This window comes from Urocitellus parryii, chromosome 2, assembly GCF_045843805.1.
Source record: "Urocitellus parryii isolate mUroPar1 chromosome 2, mUroPar1.hap1, whole genome shotgun sequence".
Taxonomy (NCBI): domain Eukaryota; kingdom Metazoa; phylum Chordata; class Mammalia; order Rodentia; family Sciuridae; genus Urocitellus; species Urocitellus parryii.
The window spans coordinates 46,416,193-46,434,370 of record NC_135532.1 but is presented as its reverse complement, the minus strand read 5'-3'; the positions used below and the strand labels follow the sequence as shown (position 1 = coordinate 46,434,370).

Below are 18,178 nucleotides of genomic sequence, written 5' to 3'. Positions count from 1 at the left end.
TTTTTAGTAAATTGCTGGAGGTTTAAAAGATAAACCACATGTCCCTATCCTAAAAGAGCTTTAAAATCCAATAAAGAAAAAGTTGAAACTGAGAGAAAATTTTAAAAAAAGAAATAAAGAAAAGCTGACATATATATATATATATATATATATATATATATATATATATATACATACACACACACACACACACACATACACACACACTAGGTATTTTGTCTTCCCTTTTTAATTTTTGTAAATTAAGATAAAAGACAAATCAAAAGTTTCCAGCCCAAGCTAGGTGAAGTTGGAGAGAGAAAAAAGCAGACCATACAGCAAATACCTTTCTGACACCTGCAGCTTCCAAAACCACTAAGAACACTTTCATTAAGATTAATTTAATTGTATGAAAATTTATATAAAATTATGTAATTAATATTAAATAATCTGATTTATGTTAAATTTTATTTAAATTAAATTTATTTTATTAAATTAATTTAAATAAAATTTAATAAATTTTTAGATATAAATTATATTATAATTTAATATAAATTAATTTATTAAGTTAATAAACAAAACTAATTAAATAATAAATTTAAATTAAATGTAATAAAACTAACAAATTAATTTTAAAAATAAATTTAAATTAAATGTAATAAAATTAATTTATATTTAATTATAATATACTTTAAACTTTTATTTTATATTGAATTTTAAAATTAATTTTAATAAAAATGTACTTAATGGTTCTAGAAACTACAGGTGTCAGAGAAGCAATTGCACATAATCTGCTTTCTCCTCTCCGACTTTACTCAAGTTGGAAACTCTTGATTCATCTTTTATCTTAATTTACAAAAATACAAAGATTAATTTTAAATACTCCTATTGTTAAATACCCATAGAAGCATGTAGATAAACAGTCCAGATTTTAATGATACATTCTTACAGATTTATAATAGGTGTATTCCTGAGTTAATTTACTTTCCTTATATAAGGAAAATTGCCTTAATAAATTTTTCCAAGATTGTCTTTTTATTTATTTATCACGTTGCTCTACAATATGCGCTGGGGATATGGTAACATTCAGAATAATGATCTTAAAACTTGTCAGGAGAGGAGAGCTAAAATATTCCTGCTAATGATTTACAAAAGAAATTTCTCAAGGTTAGGCCTTTCCTAGAGAGTGAAAGAAAGTTGATGTTTCTATTTTTAACCTTAGTTTAAAAGTCTGTAAATCTCACAATTTTCATAGTTTATAGGGATGTCAGTCTCCTTGTATGGCCCAAAAGGTTAATGAAAATAACAGTTTCCCTAAAATCACAAACTTGCTGATTTGCTTGTCTTAAGGAGGTGGTTACTGATTTGTATTTGACAATTTCAGATAATCTTGTTATCAATGGAAGCATTACTTCTGGAAAGAATGCAATATCAAGTGGCACGTTTTCTTTGTTCTGAAATACAATGGATATAAGAAAGGAGGCCCCTACACATGAACCCAGGGGCATCATCTCACTTGAGGACAGACTTCTCTCCCATTCTTGGCTCAAACCAAGCTCCCAGTTCAAGAAGGGCCCTGCACACCTGCAACTGGTACAACTCTAGGCAACTACATTTCCCAGAGACAGCATGACACCATCTAGTCTGTGTTCTCAGTCCTCCCTTCCCTTTTCTTTCACCTCTCTTCCGATTCACATTCCATTGCCTTGTTTCTCAAAATCCTCGCTCTTAGGTAACTGTCATCATTCTCCTCAGGCAGTTGGTTGATAAAGACTTAATTAAGCCAGTGGCATGCTGGAGCCAAACTGTACCAACTTGTGAGAGATAACTGCTCAATATTCAGGAATTTTACAAACAAACTTTCAACTTTTGGTAGCTAGTCATCAGCCTTGGAGGAAATGCTTATACCCAGGAAATTGGCATTGTTAACACTCCCTACTGGCCTGTGAGGAGCTGGCTTATCTGCACACCACTGGGTATTACACTGCCCAGGGGACTTGCAGTCTTAGTGGGTACTCCTGAAAACCTTAAAGATTCAAAACGAACTTCCATCTCTGAGATTTCTGTAACAGGGAATATTTTCTAACAGGGGTAAGTGATAAAAATAATAGAGACATTGCCAAGGGTTACCACATAGGCACACCCCTAGATCATCTTGGTCCAAGTTGGCTCTACAGATACATATCACTAGGAGATATGGCAGGAAAAGGTCAGAAAGGCAATGCCTTTTTGGGTCAAGAAAGATTCCCAAAGATACATGTACACATAACCATTATATAAAACAATTCTCTAACACTGACCTGCTGAGACAGACTGTTTTCCGAGTTATTGACCAAAACAAAGATTGAAGCATGCTTTCCAAGAGAGGACCAGGCTTCTTGTACCACCACAAAGGATGTGGCGGTAACTCAGTCTGTGCACTGAAAAACTAAATTTACTGAATGCCAATTAAATAATCTAATGATTTCTAAAACTGAAAATAGGTCTTAATATTCTACTGAGATCTTCAAAAGTCAAAACTTATGGACTAGTGCCTAAAGAAAGGCCAACCTTTGTTACCTAAGTTGCATTGAACTGCACTTATTCATAGCCCCAGAATATTTTCTTTAAAAGAGGGAATGGATCAATGGTGCTTAATATAAATTAGTCATCTTTTCCATGTATTGCTTTCCATGATTCTCTAAGAATTGATTGTGTGCTAATTCTGTATCTGTCACTGTCATGGCTATACACAAGAACATTTAAGTTGTAGTCCCACATTGGGTTTTAGAAGATTCTGTGCATTTCAAAGATAGATGGTGAAGGAAGTACTACTGAAAGCCCTCATAGAGATTCTACCAGTAATAGACAGAGAAATCCCTTTCTGATTTGCTCACTATAATTAGAAAATGACATTTGAAAGTTATAACCTTTTACCTTTTTGGTCCCACAATAATAGTCATCAAAAGCCTTTGAAAGTATATGATTTTATTTCTAAGGAAAAATGTGATATAACTTTATAGTATTCTTGAGAGGAACATAAATGTAACAAATTAAAAATATACTTTACAGGGAATATCATGAAATATAGCAAGATAAATTTGGGTTTATAATTAACCCATGTTTCTGAAAATATAGAGTCACATTTTAATAAAAAATGGATTTTAAATAATGGGTTCTAGGAACTGCAGTTGTAGCAACACTTGGATTTATTTTTATGCTTGTTTGCTATTGGAAAAACACATGTTTCTGTCAAAGCACATCAAATTCATGAACATATTTTATATGCAGAGCTCAATAAATATTGTCTTGCAAGCTGTACTCATTCTAAAATATGATCAATAATGGAGAAGATTCCATGAGCTTCTGGAAAAAGGTAAATTCATTTCAGCTGTTTGGGGGTGAAATAGTGTCTAGATGTCTATTAGGTACATTTGATTTATAGTATTAAAGTCAGAAAAATCCTTATTAATTTTATACTTGGATGACCTGTCTGCTGGTGATAGAGGTTCTTGCAAACAACATTTAGTGGAATTTTGTTTTTTGATTCAATCCATTAATCTGTGTCTTTTAACTGAGGAGTTGGGGCCAGATGCAATCAGGGTTATTGTGAATATGGGTTTGTAATTTTCTGATATTTTGGTTTGTTTACTACATTTAATTCTGTCTTAATTTTCAGTTAGTTGGTTGCTCTTCTCATGGTCATCATCTATTTAGGAGCTTTGGGAGGTATTTTTTGGGTATATCTTTGTGCAGTTTATCTTTGAGTATTCCTTGTAGTGCTTCTTCAGTGATCATAAATTCTTTTAGCTTATCCATGTCATATAAAGCAATTCTTTCTACATTGATTTTGAAAGAGCTTTGCTGGATTTAGAAATCTCGACTGACAAAATTTTTCTTTAAGAGCTTTCTTGAATATCTCACTCTGGGCCTTGTTCTTCTTTAGGATCTGAGTTCAGAAGCCAGAAGTTAGCCTTTGTGGCTTGTTCCTAAATGATACCTGATGGTTTTTTTTTTGCAGCTTTTAGTGCTCTTGCCTTCTTTTCTATGTTAGGTATTTTAATTCTGGTGTGTAAAAAAACCAAAAAGTTGGAACTGAGAGAAAATTTTTAAAAAAGAAATAAAAAGGAAGAAAAGATGATACATATTTATAGCTACCAGGTATTTTGTCTTCTATTTTTGATTTTTGTAAATTAAGAAAAAAGATAAATCAAAAGTTACCAGCCCAAGCTAGGTGAAATCGGAGAAGAGAAAAAAAGCAGATCATAAAACAAATACCTTTCCGACACCTGGAGCTTCCAAAACCACTAAGAACACTTTCATTAAAATTAATTGTATGAAAATTTATATTAAATTATGTAATGAATATTGATGAATAAGATTTATATTAAATTTTATTTAAATTCATTTCTTTACATTTTATTAATTTAAATAAAATTTAATAAATTTAAAATATAAATTATGTTATAATTTTATATAAATTAATTTTATTAAATTAAAAAGCAATACAAATAAAATTTTAAGTGCTACATCAAAAAATAAAGTTAAAGGTAATAAAACTATCATAAAATTAATTATTAAAATAAATTTAAATTAAAGGTAGTAATATTAATTTATATTTAATTATAATATAATTTATATTTAAAAATTTGTTTCATACTAAATTAATTTTAATAAAAATGTTCTTAATGGTTCTAGAAACTACAGGTGTCAGAGAAGCAATTGCCACATAATCTGCTTTCTCTCCTCTCCGACTTTCACCCAGCTCAAGCTGGAAACTCTTGATTCATCTTTTATCTTAATTTACAAAAATAAAAAAAGATTAATTTTAAATACTCGTTTTGATAACCCAGAGAATCGTTTAGATAAACAGTCCAGATTTTAATGATACGTTCTTACAAATTAACTTTTCCATTGGAAATGATTGATGTATTAAGACTTTTGGTTTGACTCACACTTAACGAGTAGAAACCATTTTCCTTATGGACATATTTAACACCTAGAAAATTGAATTTAACCTGAAGTGGCTTTGTAGCCAATTGAAATAGTTAAATGGATAAGTTTTGATTAAAGAATTTTGATAAAGAGAATCTTAGAATTGAACCACTAAATTTCATATTTGGGCCCTCCAAGTGTAATTTTGTTTTAGTATTTGGACAATGTTGAATAAAAAGTCCTGATAAAGAACTATTAAGCCTAGTTGGTTCATCTGGTCTCAAGGGTATGTTGGGGACACTTTTGGATCTTCCCATTCAAAATAGCTATATTTAACACCTAGAAAATTGAATTTCACCTGAAGTGACTTTGTAGCCAATTGAAATATTTAAATGGATACTAACAAATCATCCTTGTTCTCCTTCCATAGTGAAGGTCTGGAGGAGTTGCTGCTGGAGGTCAAGGACATCTTAGGTGTATGAAACTAGAGACATTCAAGCACAAAGAGCTTGTCTCTCCATGTCTTTCTGCTGGATAATTTGAGTGAGTTTCTCAACCTCCTCTTCAGACAGCTGATGGATCTTTTTGGTTAAAGATATATTCTTTGAATTATAAAGTTGAATGTCAAGTATTCGTTCTTTGATTCTTTTCACAAATTTTTCCATTTTGGCTGTACATATGGCATGGTTTTCATTCCCATTTTCTATATTAAGGCTTTTCTCTTTTGTTTCTGGAAAACTATCAGCATTCTCTGTTTGAATGTCCTGTCTCTCTTCATGCCCCTGGGCTTTTATTTGTTTGATGGTTTTCTGCAAATTCTCAATTTCCTTGTCTTTTTTAAAAATCAGTTGGGTATGTGCAGCCTTCATCTGCTCATACTGGTATTTAAATTTATCCATTTCCTCCTTCTGCTCCTGTGGAGACTGAAGTCGTTGCATTTGACTCTGGTTTTGATCTTCAATGATCTTTTGATGATGTGTAACTTCCTCTTCCAGAAGATTCTTGATGACATTCGGTTGAGATACCTCAGATTCTAGTTCTGTGATACTATCGAGGGTTTGAGGCGCAGCCACAGCTCCAACTCGATTCCGCTGTTCCCTAAGTCTTTCCAATTCTTCTTGCAGATGTCTGTTTTCTTCCTTTGTGGCACTAAGACTTTTGTCTTTTGCCTCTATGGTCTGCCTTAAAGTTTCATTTTGTTTTAAGGCCTGAGAATACTTATCTAAATCCTTTTGCAGTTCTGAACTTTCTTGTTTGAGTTGGCCAATGAAAACTTCTTTCTCATTTATAAGTTGCATCAATTGCTTCTGTTCTTCTAAACAAGATGCCAATATTTCCTTAGTTTCTTTTTGATCAGTAACCATTTGCTCAATATTCTTCTTGAGTCCTGCTATTTCAAAGTCTTTCTCTTGACTGAGTTGCACTACACGCTCCTGTTCCAGCTGTAAGGCAGAGGTATTCCAATTACATACATTTGAGAGTTCCTGAATAGTCTGCCTGTAATTGTTTGCCTCTTCCAACAGTCTCTTTTTGGCCTGACACAGTTCTACTTGGATCTGTTCTTTCTCTCTTTTCAGAGTCTCCATAATAGTGTCTTTTTCTAGAGAAATTTGGTTGTTACCAGCAATAGATTCTTCCAACTGATGCCTTACATCTTCACATGCTGAAATCAACTTGTCATTTTCCATTTTCAGATCAAAAGCAACTTTCTTTAAATTTTCATTGAGCTGTTCTACTTCTGCAAGATTTTGCTTCAAGTTTGTAATTTCGACTTCCCCTTCTTTAAGCAAGTCATCCTTAAAATTAGAGTCTTCATTAACAGCATGTCTTAACTCGTTCCGAACTCTACATAGTTCCTCTTCCTTTTGGCTAATGTATTCCTTAAGTTCCAGGTTTTCCTGCTGGATGTTTAAACTACTTTTTTGTGACTGACATAGCTGACCTACTAAATCTTTGACTTTAGCTTCAAGCTTCTGCTTGGTTAAATGCAAATCACTGAGGCTCAGTGCACTCTGAGTTAACTTTTCTTTCTGTACATGCAACTCGTTAGTTATGTCCATTTTATCCTCCTCAAGTTGGTGAACTCTCTCTTTTTCATCATCCAGATCTTGTTTCAACTTCTTGATTAGACCATCTCCTTCATTTTGCTGTTTTGATAGGTCATCTATTATCCAATTCATGTGAGTTATGGCTTCCCGGTGTTCATTGTACAGATATTCTAACTCAGCTCTCAGCATTTGCTTTTCGTTAATACTCTCATACAGCTCTTGCTCCTTAGCCTCCAAGTTCAGTGTTAAGTCATGTATTTGTACATTCAAATACATGTCTGTTGAAGCCACACTTCTAATGACTTCATATTCCCAGCTCAGTTTGCAAAGTGATATCTGAAGTTCTTCCTTTTCTTGACTCAATAAGGACTTCTCTTTTTCTAAAACCTGGACATGCATTTGAAGTTTCAGATTGTCTTCAGCAAGGCTGGTATCCTGTCTTAAACTCCTGAGTCTCATTCTTTCATTTTCAGCATCAAACAGTGCTTGTTGGAGTCTGAACACTTCTCCCACTGATGAACTCTGTGGAGAAATTGTTCCCTTTTCTGCAGCAGGATCACTCTGCTCCATCACAGAAGGTTTATTTGAAGCTGTGATGCTTCATCCTTTTTTTCCAGATCAGTAGAATACTTTTTAAGTCTTGTATTCTCTGATCTCAACCTTGATTCTGTGGTTTCAATTTTTTTTTCCTCGACAACGAAGGGAACTGTCTTCCACAGCTTTGGAGACCTCCACAGGCGTATCTGTGGTGCAGCTGGAGACTTGGCCAGTGGGGGAAGCCAAGCTGCCTCCCACCTGACCCAAGGTCTGGCCCAAGCCGAAGCCTAGGCCTCTAAACCATGAAACATTGCTAGAGCTTCAGAGAGCCCTCAGCTCTGCTCCAAAAACCGCTCTATGACCATCCACCTTCTAGCTGAATGTCCTGGAGCGTTGCAGGGATCAATTATGACCAAAGCATTCAGAATTCTGGGGAGTGCAGGGTTCCTGCCACCTTGGCACTCTGCCTTAAAGGTAGAGGCCCGGCCTGGACTTTGACTAGAAACTTGCCACCAGGGGCTCAGTCACCCCCGCGGGGCCTCTGTTCCCTCCCTGGACTTTCAGCCCTCTGGTTGGGTGACTTCTCCCTCAGAGATAGTGACTCCCCCAGCTCCAGCTGGTCCTGCCACCTCCATGCTGGCCGCCAGAACACCCCCATCTGAGACATTTTACCCTGTCTTGGAGGCCTGAAGTTGAAGTTCTGTCCTCAAGGACTCAAGTTTTCTATGAAATCTAATCTGTTGGTGATGGTTTCCAGTGGAATTTTCTTTCTTTTTTTAATATATGACAGCGGAATGCATTACAATTCTTATTACACACATGGAGCACCATTTTCAACATCTCTGGTTTTATTCAATGTTTTTGCACACCAATTCATGTCTTCATACATGTACTTTGTATAATAATGATCATCACATTCCACCATCATTTATAATCCCACGCCCCCTCCCTTCTTTTCCCACCCTCTCTGGCCAATCTAGAGTTCCTTTATTCCTCCCATGCTCCCTCTCCCTATCCCACTATGAATCAGCCTCCTTATATCAAAGGAAACATTTGGCATTTGTTTTTTGGGCAATTGGCTAACTTCACTTAGCATTATCTTCTCTAATTCCATCCATTTACATGCAAATGCCATGATTTATTCTCCTTTATTGCTGAGTAATATTCCATTGTGTATATATGTCACATTTTTAAAAAATCCATTCATCCATTTAAGGGCATCTAGGTTGGTTCCACAGTTGAGCTATTCTGATGTGTGATTTGTGTCTTTCATTTCCATGAGTTCTGACTGGTTTCTTTTCAATATTTCTATTTCTTTATTGAAGTGGTCTTTTATCTCCAATATTAGCTTTCTTCATTCATTGCTTAGATCTTCTTTTAGTTTAGCATTTTAATAATCATTTTTAAAATCTTTGAAATTTCATCTACTTCCATATCTGTGGGATCCTTTGTTGGGAGACTCTGAATTTTGGAGGAGATTTCTTGGCTTATTTCCTCATGTTTTCAGAGGTCTTGGTTGGACTTGTGCATCAGTTGAGATGGATTCTCCTTTTAAGTCCTCTTCTGGATATTTATCTTTTTTGCTTTATGAGTAGATATCCCACAGTGCAATCTGAGGTGCCCCTCTGATTGTTCCTCCTTGAGACCTGTTTTTTTTTTTTTTTTAGTTTGGGAGTTTTGTTTCCTCAATTCTCTGCCCTTGAAGTAATGTGAAGGCTCGGGTGGGGCTAGATCATCATGTGTGGAGTGAGATTTGCTGTTACTTACTTGGCTGAATTGTGAGTATTGCTCCACAGTGAGATCTCGACTCTATGATCTTGAAATGTTCCAATCAGTTTCCAGCCCCTCTTACAGGAAGTGGGAGCCAGGAATAGCACTACTGTTAGCAACAGATGTACAGTGTCTGCTGTCCACTTTGATATCTATAGCAATAATTGCCACCTATATAGGAATGTTGAGGTGAGCATCAGTACCATCAATACCAAAAATAAAAAATCATGAACTCAATCATGAATTAAACAGCAGGTGTCTACTATGTCGTGTATTCTATCAATATCACAGCAACATGAGTGGGATAAGAATTACATTAACTTTCTAATTCTATTAGACAGTAGAATTAAAGTTTCTTAAGTAAAGAGAAAATAGGGTAGGAAGGCAAGAAAAGGTTTGAAATATGTTAAAAAGTAAACAAAAGAGAGTCAGGAGATAGGTAGCTGATGTTGACTATAAAGCAGGAAGAACAAAAAATAACTATATGTAATTAAAAGACAAAAGAGGAGAGGGAGCATGAACATTTGGTATTGGGGTGTGGAGAAACTAAAGAAGTGGTACTAAGGACAAAAACCAGTATACAAACAAATAAGCAAATGTAAGATCAAATCAGTTAAAGCCTATATATAATTATATCCCAACTAAGTCAAAACAAGGCTAAATCATAAACAGGTGCAAAAGAAAGCAATTATATGAAGTAAAATTACATAATATATTTTTCAAACCTATTCACACAGTGAGAATACCCCCACACACACACATACACCAAAACTTGCAGAAAATGGAAAAAAATACAATAAAAAATTTTAAATTTTTAACCATGTAAAAATTAGGGGAAAAAAAGAAGAGAAAAAATTAGGGAGAATACATAGAAAAAAGTGAAAAAACGGAGATGAGTAAAAACAGAAGAAAAAACTTAATGGGAAATAAAATGCTTGTTTCCTCTGAGGTGGTCAAACTCTTGAAAGTGACAGGTTTGCATTTTTATATCTATTGTTTTGCATTGTTTATATCTATTGTTGGCTCTGTAACCCTTGAGTGAAGAGCTGGGGGTTATTAGGACTCACATCTTTGTGTCCTAACCAGCTGCAGTCCTTGTGGCTAGGGAGATCTCTTAGCTTCCAGTCTCTCAGTAAAGGGTGGGATCCACCGGGGAGGCTGACAAATGGTGTATTCCTGTAAGTGTGGGTGGTGTAGAGTTCAAAACTGGAAGTTGCAGTAGTTGGGGTTTAGTCTTGGCTGAACTTTGGAACTCTGGTAGGTATTTGAGATTTGCTGGAGGCCCCCTATTGTTGGGGTGATTCTGATCTCTGTTGGATGTCTGGATCTTGAGGTTTTCATTAAAATCCACTTTCAGGGTATAGGGACTAAAGTTTCCTATCCACCACTGTTAACACAAATTACCAGGTACCCAGCCTGGGATGCAGAAGTTCCTGTGTGGCCCTTATTAGCATCTTCCCAGAACCTCTGGTGGGTAGCTCTTTGTCCTTGAAATTAGGAGGCTGTTTGCTCCAGGCACAATTTTCTGTGCACCTATTTCAGTCACTGTGGTTGAGTCACACTCTGGGATTCATCAGAGATGACTGCTGGCAACTTCCTTTATGAGTTCCTGATCTACTGTCTGCTGGCTGCCACACAGTGCTTATACATAGGTCCTGTACTGGTAACCAGCTTTCACAGGGGTGATCCCTAATTCCTGCTGAACTCAACCACGTGCCAAGTGATTTGGGGTTGGATTTCACTGAATTACTTTCCCATTAACTGGGTCCATATTGAGCCACCCTCTCTATTCCAAACGTTCCCCAAATTCAATTCAAATTTTTTTTAAAAAAAATAAATCATGTTGTCCTCTCTCTGCCTGAGTTCCCCCCTTACCCCCAGCAGTCGCCACCAGCCAAGCTGCCCCACCTCTAACATAAAATTTTTCATATGATTTTTGAAGTTTCTCCCTTCCCATGTCTCTGGTTTCTTTTATGCTCCACTATAAAGTTTCAGTGAGTTGTGTGCTTTCTTCTCATTTCATTCCTTCCTCGGACACAGCATTTACTATCCCAGCTATCACTGCCTGTCCTCTGTCTCCCCAACTAGGGTCTGTAGCTTTTCCATCTTTTTGGGTACAGTGCTTAGCATGGTACCTAACAGATAACAGATGTTCAAAATAGATTCAAATAGATGACTGAAGTGAAACAAGATTCAGGATTATTTAAGAGAAGGCTTCTTAAATTAATCTTAAGTAGAGGGGTCTTTCTCTGAGAACCTCTTGGGTTTTACAGTGTTGAAGCCATAACACACTAATTCAATCACACATTTACGTGCATAAATATATAGGGGCTAATATTGGCCAGGGAATAATGAACACACCTCAAAAGCCTAATCTAATAACACAATCATTTATGTGTGTGTGTGTGTGTGTGTGTGTGTGCGCGCGCGCACAATGTTGGAAGAAAGGATCACAAGTATTTAGCTGAAATTCTTATGTAAAGTATATTTATCATGTGGGTTGGAAGAGAAACCTCAAATGCTGAGGAAGAATAAGTGTTTTCTATTCTCTGACAGGCACTGGGAAGAATCAAAATTAGAGTGCTGAGGGCTTATTAGAGCCTGACAATGCTGGGCTAAGACTACCAGGGGGCAGATTGATCATTCCTGCCTTACCACCCAGCTCTGTTGGTCAACACCAAAATGTTTCAAGTTCCAGTTCAAAGGCCACATCTAGGAAGTCTTGCTTAATCTCTTGAGTAAAACAGTCCATTCCTTTTCCACATACTTTTACAGACGTCCATCATGGAATCTTATGCTTCATTGCTTTAGGAGTTAGGTCTATTTCCCTTTCTCACAGCATTTCTCAAACTTTTCCAAAGTAGAAAATATGCTTCACATTTAGATCCAGTACAAACAAATGCATAAATGTTTATGTGTACAATTGGAGAAAAGATTTCATTAAAAATACTTATGTGTAATGCACTTCGATGCTTTCTATTCTATTTATCTGGAAGAAAGATGACATTTTCTTTTTTTTTTCTTTGAATATCCAATATCTAGCAAAACACCTGGCGTACAATGGTACTGAATAAATGCTATTAGATAACAATTTGAAAACACTATCAATGAGTAACTATAGACAAAATCATTATAACATCTGAATGGTTGTTTCTCAAGGTGACATACCAAGGTGCCCCTCTAAATCTTAATAACTCTGTTCAAAGAATGAAAAGGAATGTGTATCTAGGACTTGACCTCATAACAATACCTCTTATGTTTAGCTTTGGCAATCTCTGAAACTTCTTTATAAATTTTCATTTTTTAAGTTACATCTCAAGTATCAAGGCTGACAGAAGCTGGGCACAGTGAACCCTGTAGGATATGCTGCCTATTTACTTCATGTGTTGGAAGTCTGTATGTTCTCTCTCAAAGGAAGGAGACTAGTGTTGACTAGAAAAAAAATATGTAGGCATAGCTTGTCCTTGTTGGGGAGGCAATTAGGTGGGAGAGGGAATGGGGAAGGTAACACACACACACACACACTTAATACATACATAAATAGAGATATATAAATACATATTAGGGAAGGAGTCAGGCAGTTCTAAGTCATCTGGGGCAGAGTAGTCTGTAGCCAGATCAGCTACAAGTATAGCAGTACCTTTGGTGTGATCACATAGCACCTAAAAGCACATCACATGCTGTCTAATTATGAGGAAATATGGAAAACATATTCCAGATTGTGTCATCTTTCAGAACCTACAAGATTCAAAGCACGTAACAAATTCTGAAAGACTGAGGAAAGGAATGAAGAAAGAAAATAGGAAATTTTAGCTCCTGGTTTAGATAAGCTTCTTATTGGTAATATTCTCAAGCCAACAAAACGTTAAAAATATATCATTCTACTTCTTTACCTCTGATCAAAACTGTCAGGTACAGCTGCTTAACATTCTAGTAATCTCTGTGGATCAACTGGCACAGTACATTTTTAAAGGGTGTATTTATGGGTATGTAAGAGTCTGGGTATTTTGGTTCTCATTTTATTTTTTCTTACAGGTTACAGTTAAATACTATGATTTTAAATCAATTATGAGGGAAACATACATTAGCTGTATGTATGTATGTACATACATACATATATACATAATGTATGTACATACATATGTACATATGAATGTATGTACTAATCAGCCTCATATAGTAGTACATGCAGCTAATGTATGTACATACATACATATGTACATTACTATATGTACTACTATATGGGGCTGATTAGTTTTGCAAATGGTAGCTGATGCAATTTCCACAGCTGACACCCATCCTAAATGCTTTTCTACATGTGTACATGTTCCTCACTATTTCATTCACTTTTTGTTGATGTAATGTTTCTGTTGCATTTTATGCATGTCTCATGCTTGTTTCCCTGTGTTGTTTTGCCTGAATTGATCAATTCTTGATATATAGGAACCAGTATCTGGGTTAAAACCAGACTCAAATGAATGCTAACTAAATGCTATGCTAACGATATGAGGAACCCATCAATACTATCAGGCTATTCAAGGCAATGAGTGGACTTCTGTCTGATGATGAGGACTGCCTAGTGTTGGCAAGTCTCCAAATCAAGTATAAAGGTGATAGCTTTACAGTTGACCCTCCATATCTATGGGTTTTATATCACTGATGAAACAATCTTAGATCCAAAATATTTGGGGAAAAAAACCTATGTTTCTAGTGAACTCTTACAGACATTTTTCTCATCATTATTCCTAAGCAATAAAGTATATCAACTATTTACATAGTATTTACATTTACTAGGTATTATAAATACTTTTGAGATGATTTAAAATACATGGGAGGCATGCAGCACCCACTCATCTTTAAAACACTGAGAAACTAGGCAATATAAGAAACTTACCTCAACATTGAAAATACTATGTATGACAAACCCAAGGCCAACATTATTCTGGATGGAGAAAAACTGAAATAATTTCTTCTAAAAACAGAAACAAGCAAGGATACCCACTTTTACTATTCCTACTCATCATGGTTCTTGAAACCCCAGCCAGAGCAATTAGGCAAGAAGAGGAAATTAAAGGGATCCAAATAGGAAAAGAAAAGCTCAAATTATCTCTGTTTGTTGATGACAGATTGTATATTTAGAAGACCCTAAACACTCCATCAGAAGACTGTGAGAGCTCATAAATGAATTCTGCAAAGTAGCAGGATACACGATTAACATTCAAATCACACGATTAATACTGAAATCAATGGCGTTCCTATACTCCAATGATAAATCTGCTAAAGAGAAATTAGGAAAACTATCCCATTCACAATAGCCTCAAAAGACAAAAGTCAAAACAAACAAACAAACAAAAACTTGGGAATCAATCTAACAAAAGAGGTGAAAGACCTCTACAATGAAAACTACCTAACACTAAAGAAAGAAATTGAAGAAGACCTTAGAAAGACCTCACATGTTCTTAGATAGGCAGAATTAATATTGTCAAAATGGCCATAATACCAAAAGTGCTAGACAGATTCAAAAAATTCCAATCAAAATTCCAATAACATTCTTAGAAATAGAAAAAGCATTTATGAAATTCATTTGGAAAAATAAGAGACCCAGAATAGCCAAAGCAATACTCACTGAGAAAAGTGAGGGAATTAGTGACAAAATCATACACCTCTCCTCTTTATATCCAGTATTCAGCTGTCTTACCACCAAGGCCCCTTGACCTCATTCCCCTGGAGGGCAATGGTCTTCAACAGAACCAGGCTCCTTATCATTAGTGGCACTCAGAGAGGGGTTGCATACTTGTGCCCATGCACCACTGCAAGACTTATCCGTCTCCCTGCAAGTGACCTGTGTGCCAGAGCACTCTGCTTGTAAAGCATTTAGACTGGATAATTACCTGTGAAGAACTGAGAGGGGCAACAATAGCAACTGGTTGGGGGGGAGGGGAGAGAAATACCTATTAATCTTTTCCTAAATGGATACTTTACTATTCATATGAAACAGTCAATTCTTTTTAATTCTAACATGACTTTTCATTATAGTATAATTTTTCTCCTGCGTCTTTTTCAGAGATTTCAACTACTTTCATTCCAAAAATGGTTATCTGTCCTAATAACCTCTCTGAGAGGAAGGAAGAGTGAAGTCTCCATTCTCCAGAAGAGCAAATTCAGATTCAATAACCATAAATAAACTGTGCTCATCTGGGAAGCCAGCAGGAAGGCTGAGAGCAACACTTCTGCCTCTCAGGCCCATTCTGAGGCTCACAGGCTTTCCTGAAAGTGTGGCCAGCAGTTCTTTATTGTTCTGTACTGTTTACTTGCAGATGTGAAAGCACAGCATGTAATGGGGGGAATTTCATCAGTCTCATACACTTGAGCACACCTTTTTCTAACTGCACCCAACTCCTTTCATTGAGCACAAAAATGTGAATCTGTTTCCCAAAGTGCTACCAAGTCCATCAATCAGAAAGGAGATATTGCTGGTTCTTTGGTGTTTTTCTTTTTTCGCTTAAGAATAAACATGGAAGTCTAGAGAAGCATCTAGTGGATGGGGCCAATGAAATGGCCTAAAACAGCTGTGGAACATCAGAAGGCCACAGGTTCCTTGGCCTGGTTTCAAAGACCCCACCTGCCAAAAAAGCCTCCCCAACCCACCTTACTGCTCATCTCTTTCCAGCTCTTACCCTTTTTCGTGGGCAGGCAAGCTGACTCTCTCCCTCATCAATATTGTGCACTCTATCCTGGTGCCCTCTTCATTTAGCTTTGTCTCATCTCCAAATCCTGGCACAGGAATGAGTGCTACCTCATATTAACCCACTGATCTTGCCATTATCTGCATAGCTGGAGGCTACAGGCTCTGTACCATGTGAGTTTAGCACTTAACAGTGTGCATGCATACATGCGTGCAAGTATGTATAGCTGGAGGCTACAGGCTCTGTACCATGTGAGTTTAGCACCTAACAGTGTGCATGTATGCATGCGTGCAAGTATGTATGTGTCTGTTAGTCAACAGCACTGTTGTAGATGTGACGTGAACACTCACCTCTGTTGAAATGCTCTCTGGCCCATCTCTCTTGCAGCTCTCTTGACCTCTTCAGGAACGGCGTCCTTCTCAGCATCAGAGATCTGGTACACTGTGTGACCTGCATCCAGCCGATAAGGACCTCCTTTTCCCCCCAGACCTGCAGTGTCTCTTCCTCCTGGAAAGAAACAAGGAAAATACAGATGATAAATCTGAACCTGACTACAAAACAAAAATTAGATTACGGTTTTGCAGATAGTTCTGAGAAGTAGCGAGGCATGGTGGTAGACACCCATAATCCCAGTGGTTCGGGAGGCTGAGGCAGTAGAATTGCTAGTTCAATGTCAGCCTCAGCAAAACCAAGGCACTAAGCAACTCAGTGAGACCCTGTCTCTACATAAAATATAAAATAGATCTGGGGATGTGGCTCAGAGGTCAAGTGCTCTTGAGTTCAATCCCTGGTTACCCAACCCCACAAAAAAAAGATATTTCTGAGAAGTATATTAATTGTACTTAACAGTAATTAAAAATTCAAATGACCTTTTTCTTAAAATAAAGGTTTTCCCCTATTTAGCATGATTTTCCACTTTTCTTATCCATCCAAATCTACATGTTTTTCAAGTTCCATTACGAATTCTATGACACACTTCGTCTGAGGCCTATACCTCATAGGGATTGATACTCAGGTGTACTATTTATTACTCTTCATTATTTTTCCTTTTCCTAAAAACTATGTAATGGATGGGATCATATTTTATTTATATTTTTAACTCTGCCCTAATTGCTTGAACAATATAAATACTTATAATATATCTGCTAAATAAATGAGCAACTCTTCCTTCACTTATTACCTTATTTTCCCACAAAATAGAAAAAGACAGTGAAGCTATAGATAAAATTTCTTTTGTTTTGAAAATAATGAAAAACAATACACAGAGAAGTTAAGTGACCTAATGATGACCTCCGGCTTAACTAAGATCAGAAGCCAATTATTATATCAACTTTGACTTTTAGCTTTGAATAATATACAATGGATAAATATTAACAGTTTCAGAGCAGCCTTTCAATATAAACCCACATTTACATATTTATAAGTATATGTCATGTAATACTGTATGAACAATTTATGTTAAAAATGAAAGTTAAATGGCTATAAGGCTAGGTAGGTACCATTATAAGAAGTGGTGGTGACATTGGCTAGATATATTCCAAATGAAATTATTTTAAAATACTACATTGGCTAGGAATGGTGTTGCCCACCTTTAATCCCTGGGACTCGGGAGGCTGAAGCAAGAGGATCATAAGTCCAAAGCCAAATTTAGCAACTTATCAAGGCCCTAAAGCAACTTAGTGAGACTCTGTCTCAAAAGAAAAAATGAAAAGGGCTGGGGATGTAGCTCAAGTGGTTAAGCATCTTGGGGTTCAATCTTTGCTATAAATCAATCAATCAATAAATGCTACACTGACCAAAGAAAATATATACATGTTTTGGCTAGAGTTGGCCAACTTATTATCTTTGCTTTATAAGGATTAGACTATTAGTAAACAGTATATTTTGTTTGTTCACACATAACTTGAGAACTCATGATGAGACCTCAGTTGAGGGATGGTATCGTATACTGCAGTAAGCACAGTATTGTATACTATACTAGTTAAGGCAGACTGCCTGAGTTTGAAGCCTGACTCCAACTCAATAGCTGTGTCTTTCGGGAAATTATGCAAATATTCTGTCTCAGTCTCTTCATTTATAAAAGAAGTACACTAATATGATTTACTTCATGAGACTGTCATAAAGCAAAAATGTTTAGAAAAGTATCTGGCAAAAAAATAAGAGCTACATAAGTTACCAATCTTACAATTATTGTTTAAATAACTCCCATGCACAGGAGGAGGTAATTCTAGATTTATTAAGTGA

The 18,178-nt window shown here is 36.1% G+C and overlaps 1 protein-coding gene across 1 annotated transcript in view; it reads right to left on the bottom strand.

The window, feature by feature from the left end:
• The window catches only part of Vwa8 (von Willebrand factor A domain containing 8), a 396,504-nt gene that overhangs the window by 28,548 nt on the left and 349,778 nt on the right, over positions 1-18,178 (bottom strand). The window contains exon 39 of the mRNA XM_077795206.1: positions 16,285-16,441. Coding sequence (XP_077651332.1) covers positions 16,285-16,441 — 157 coding nt within the window. The remainder of the gene's footprint in view (positions 1-16,284; positions 16,442-18,178) is intronic.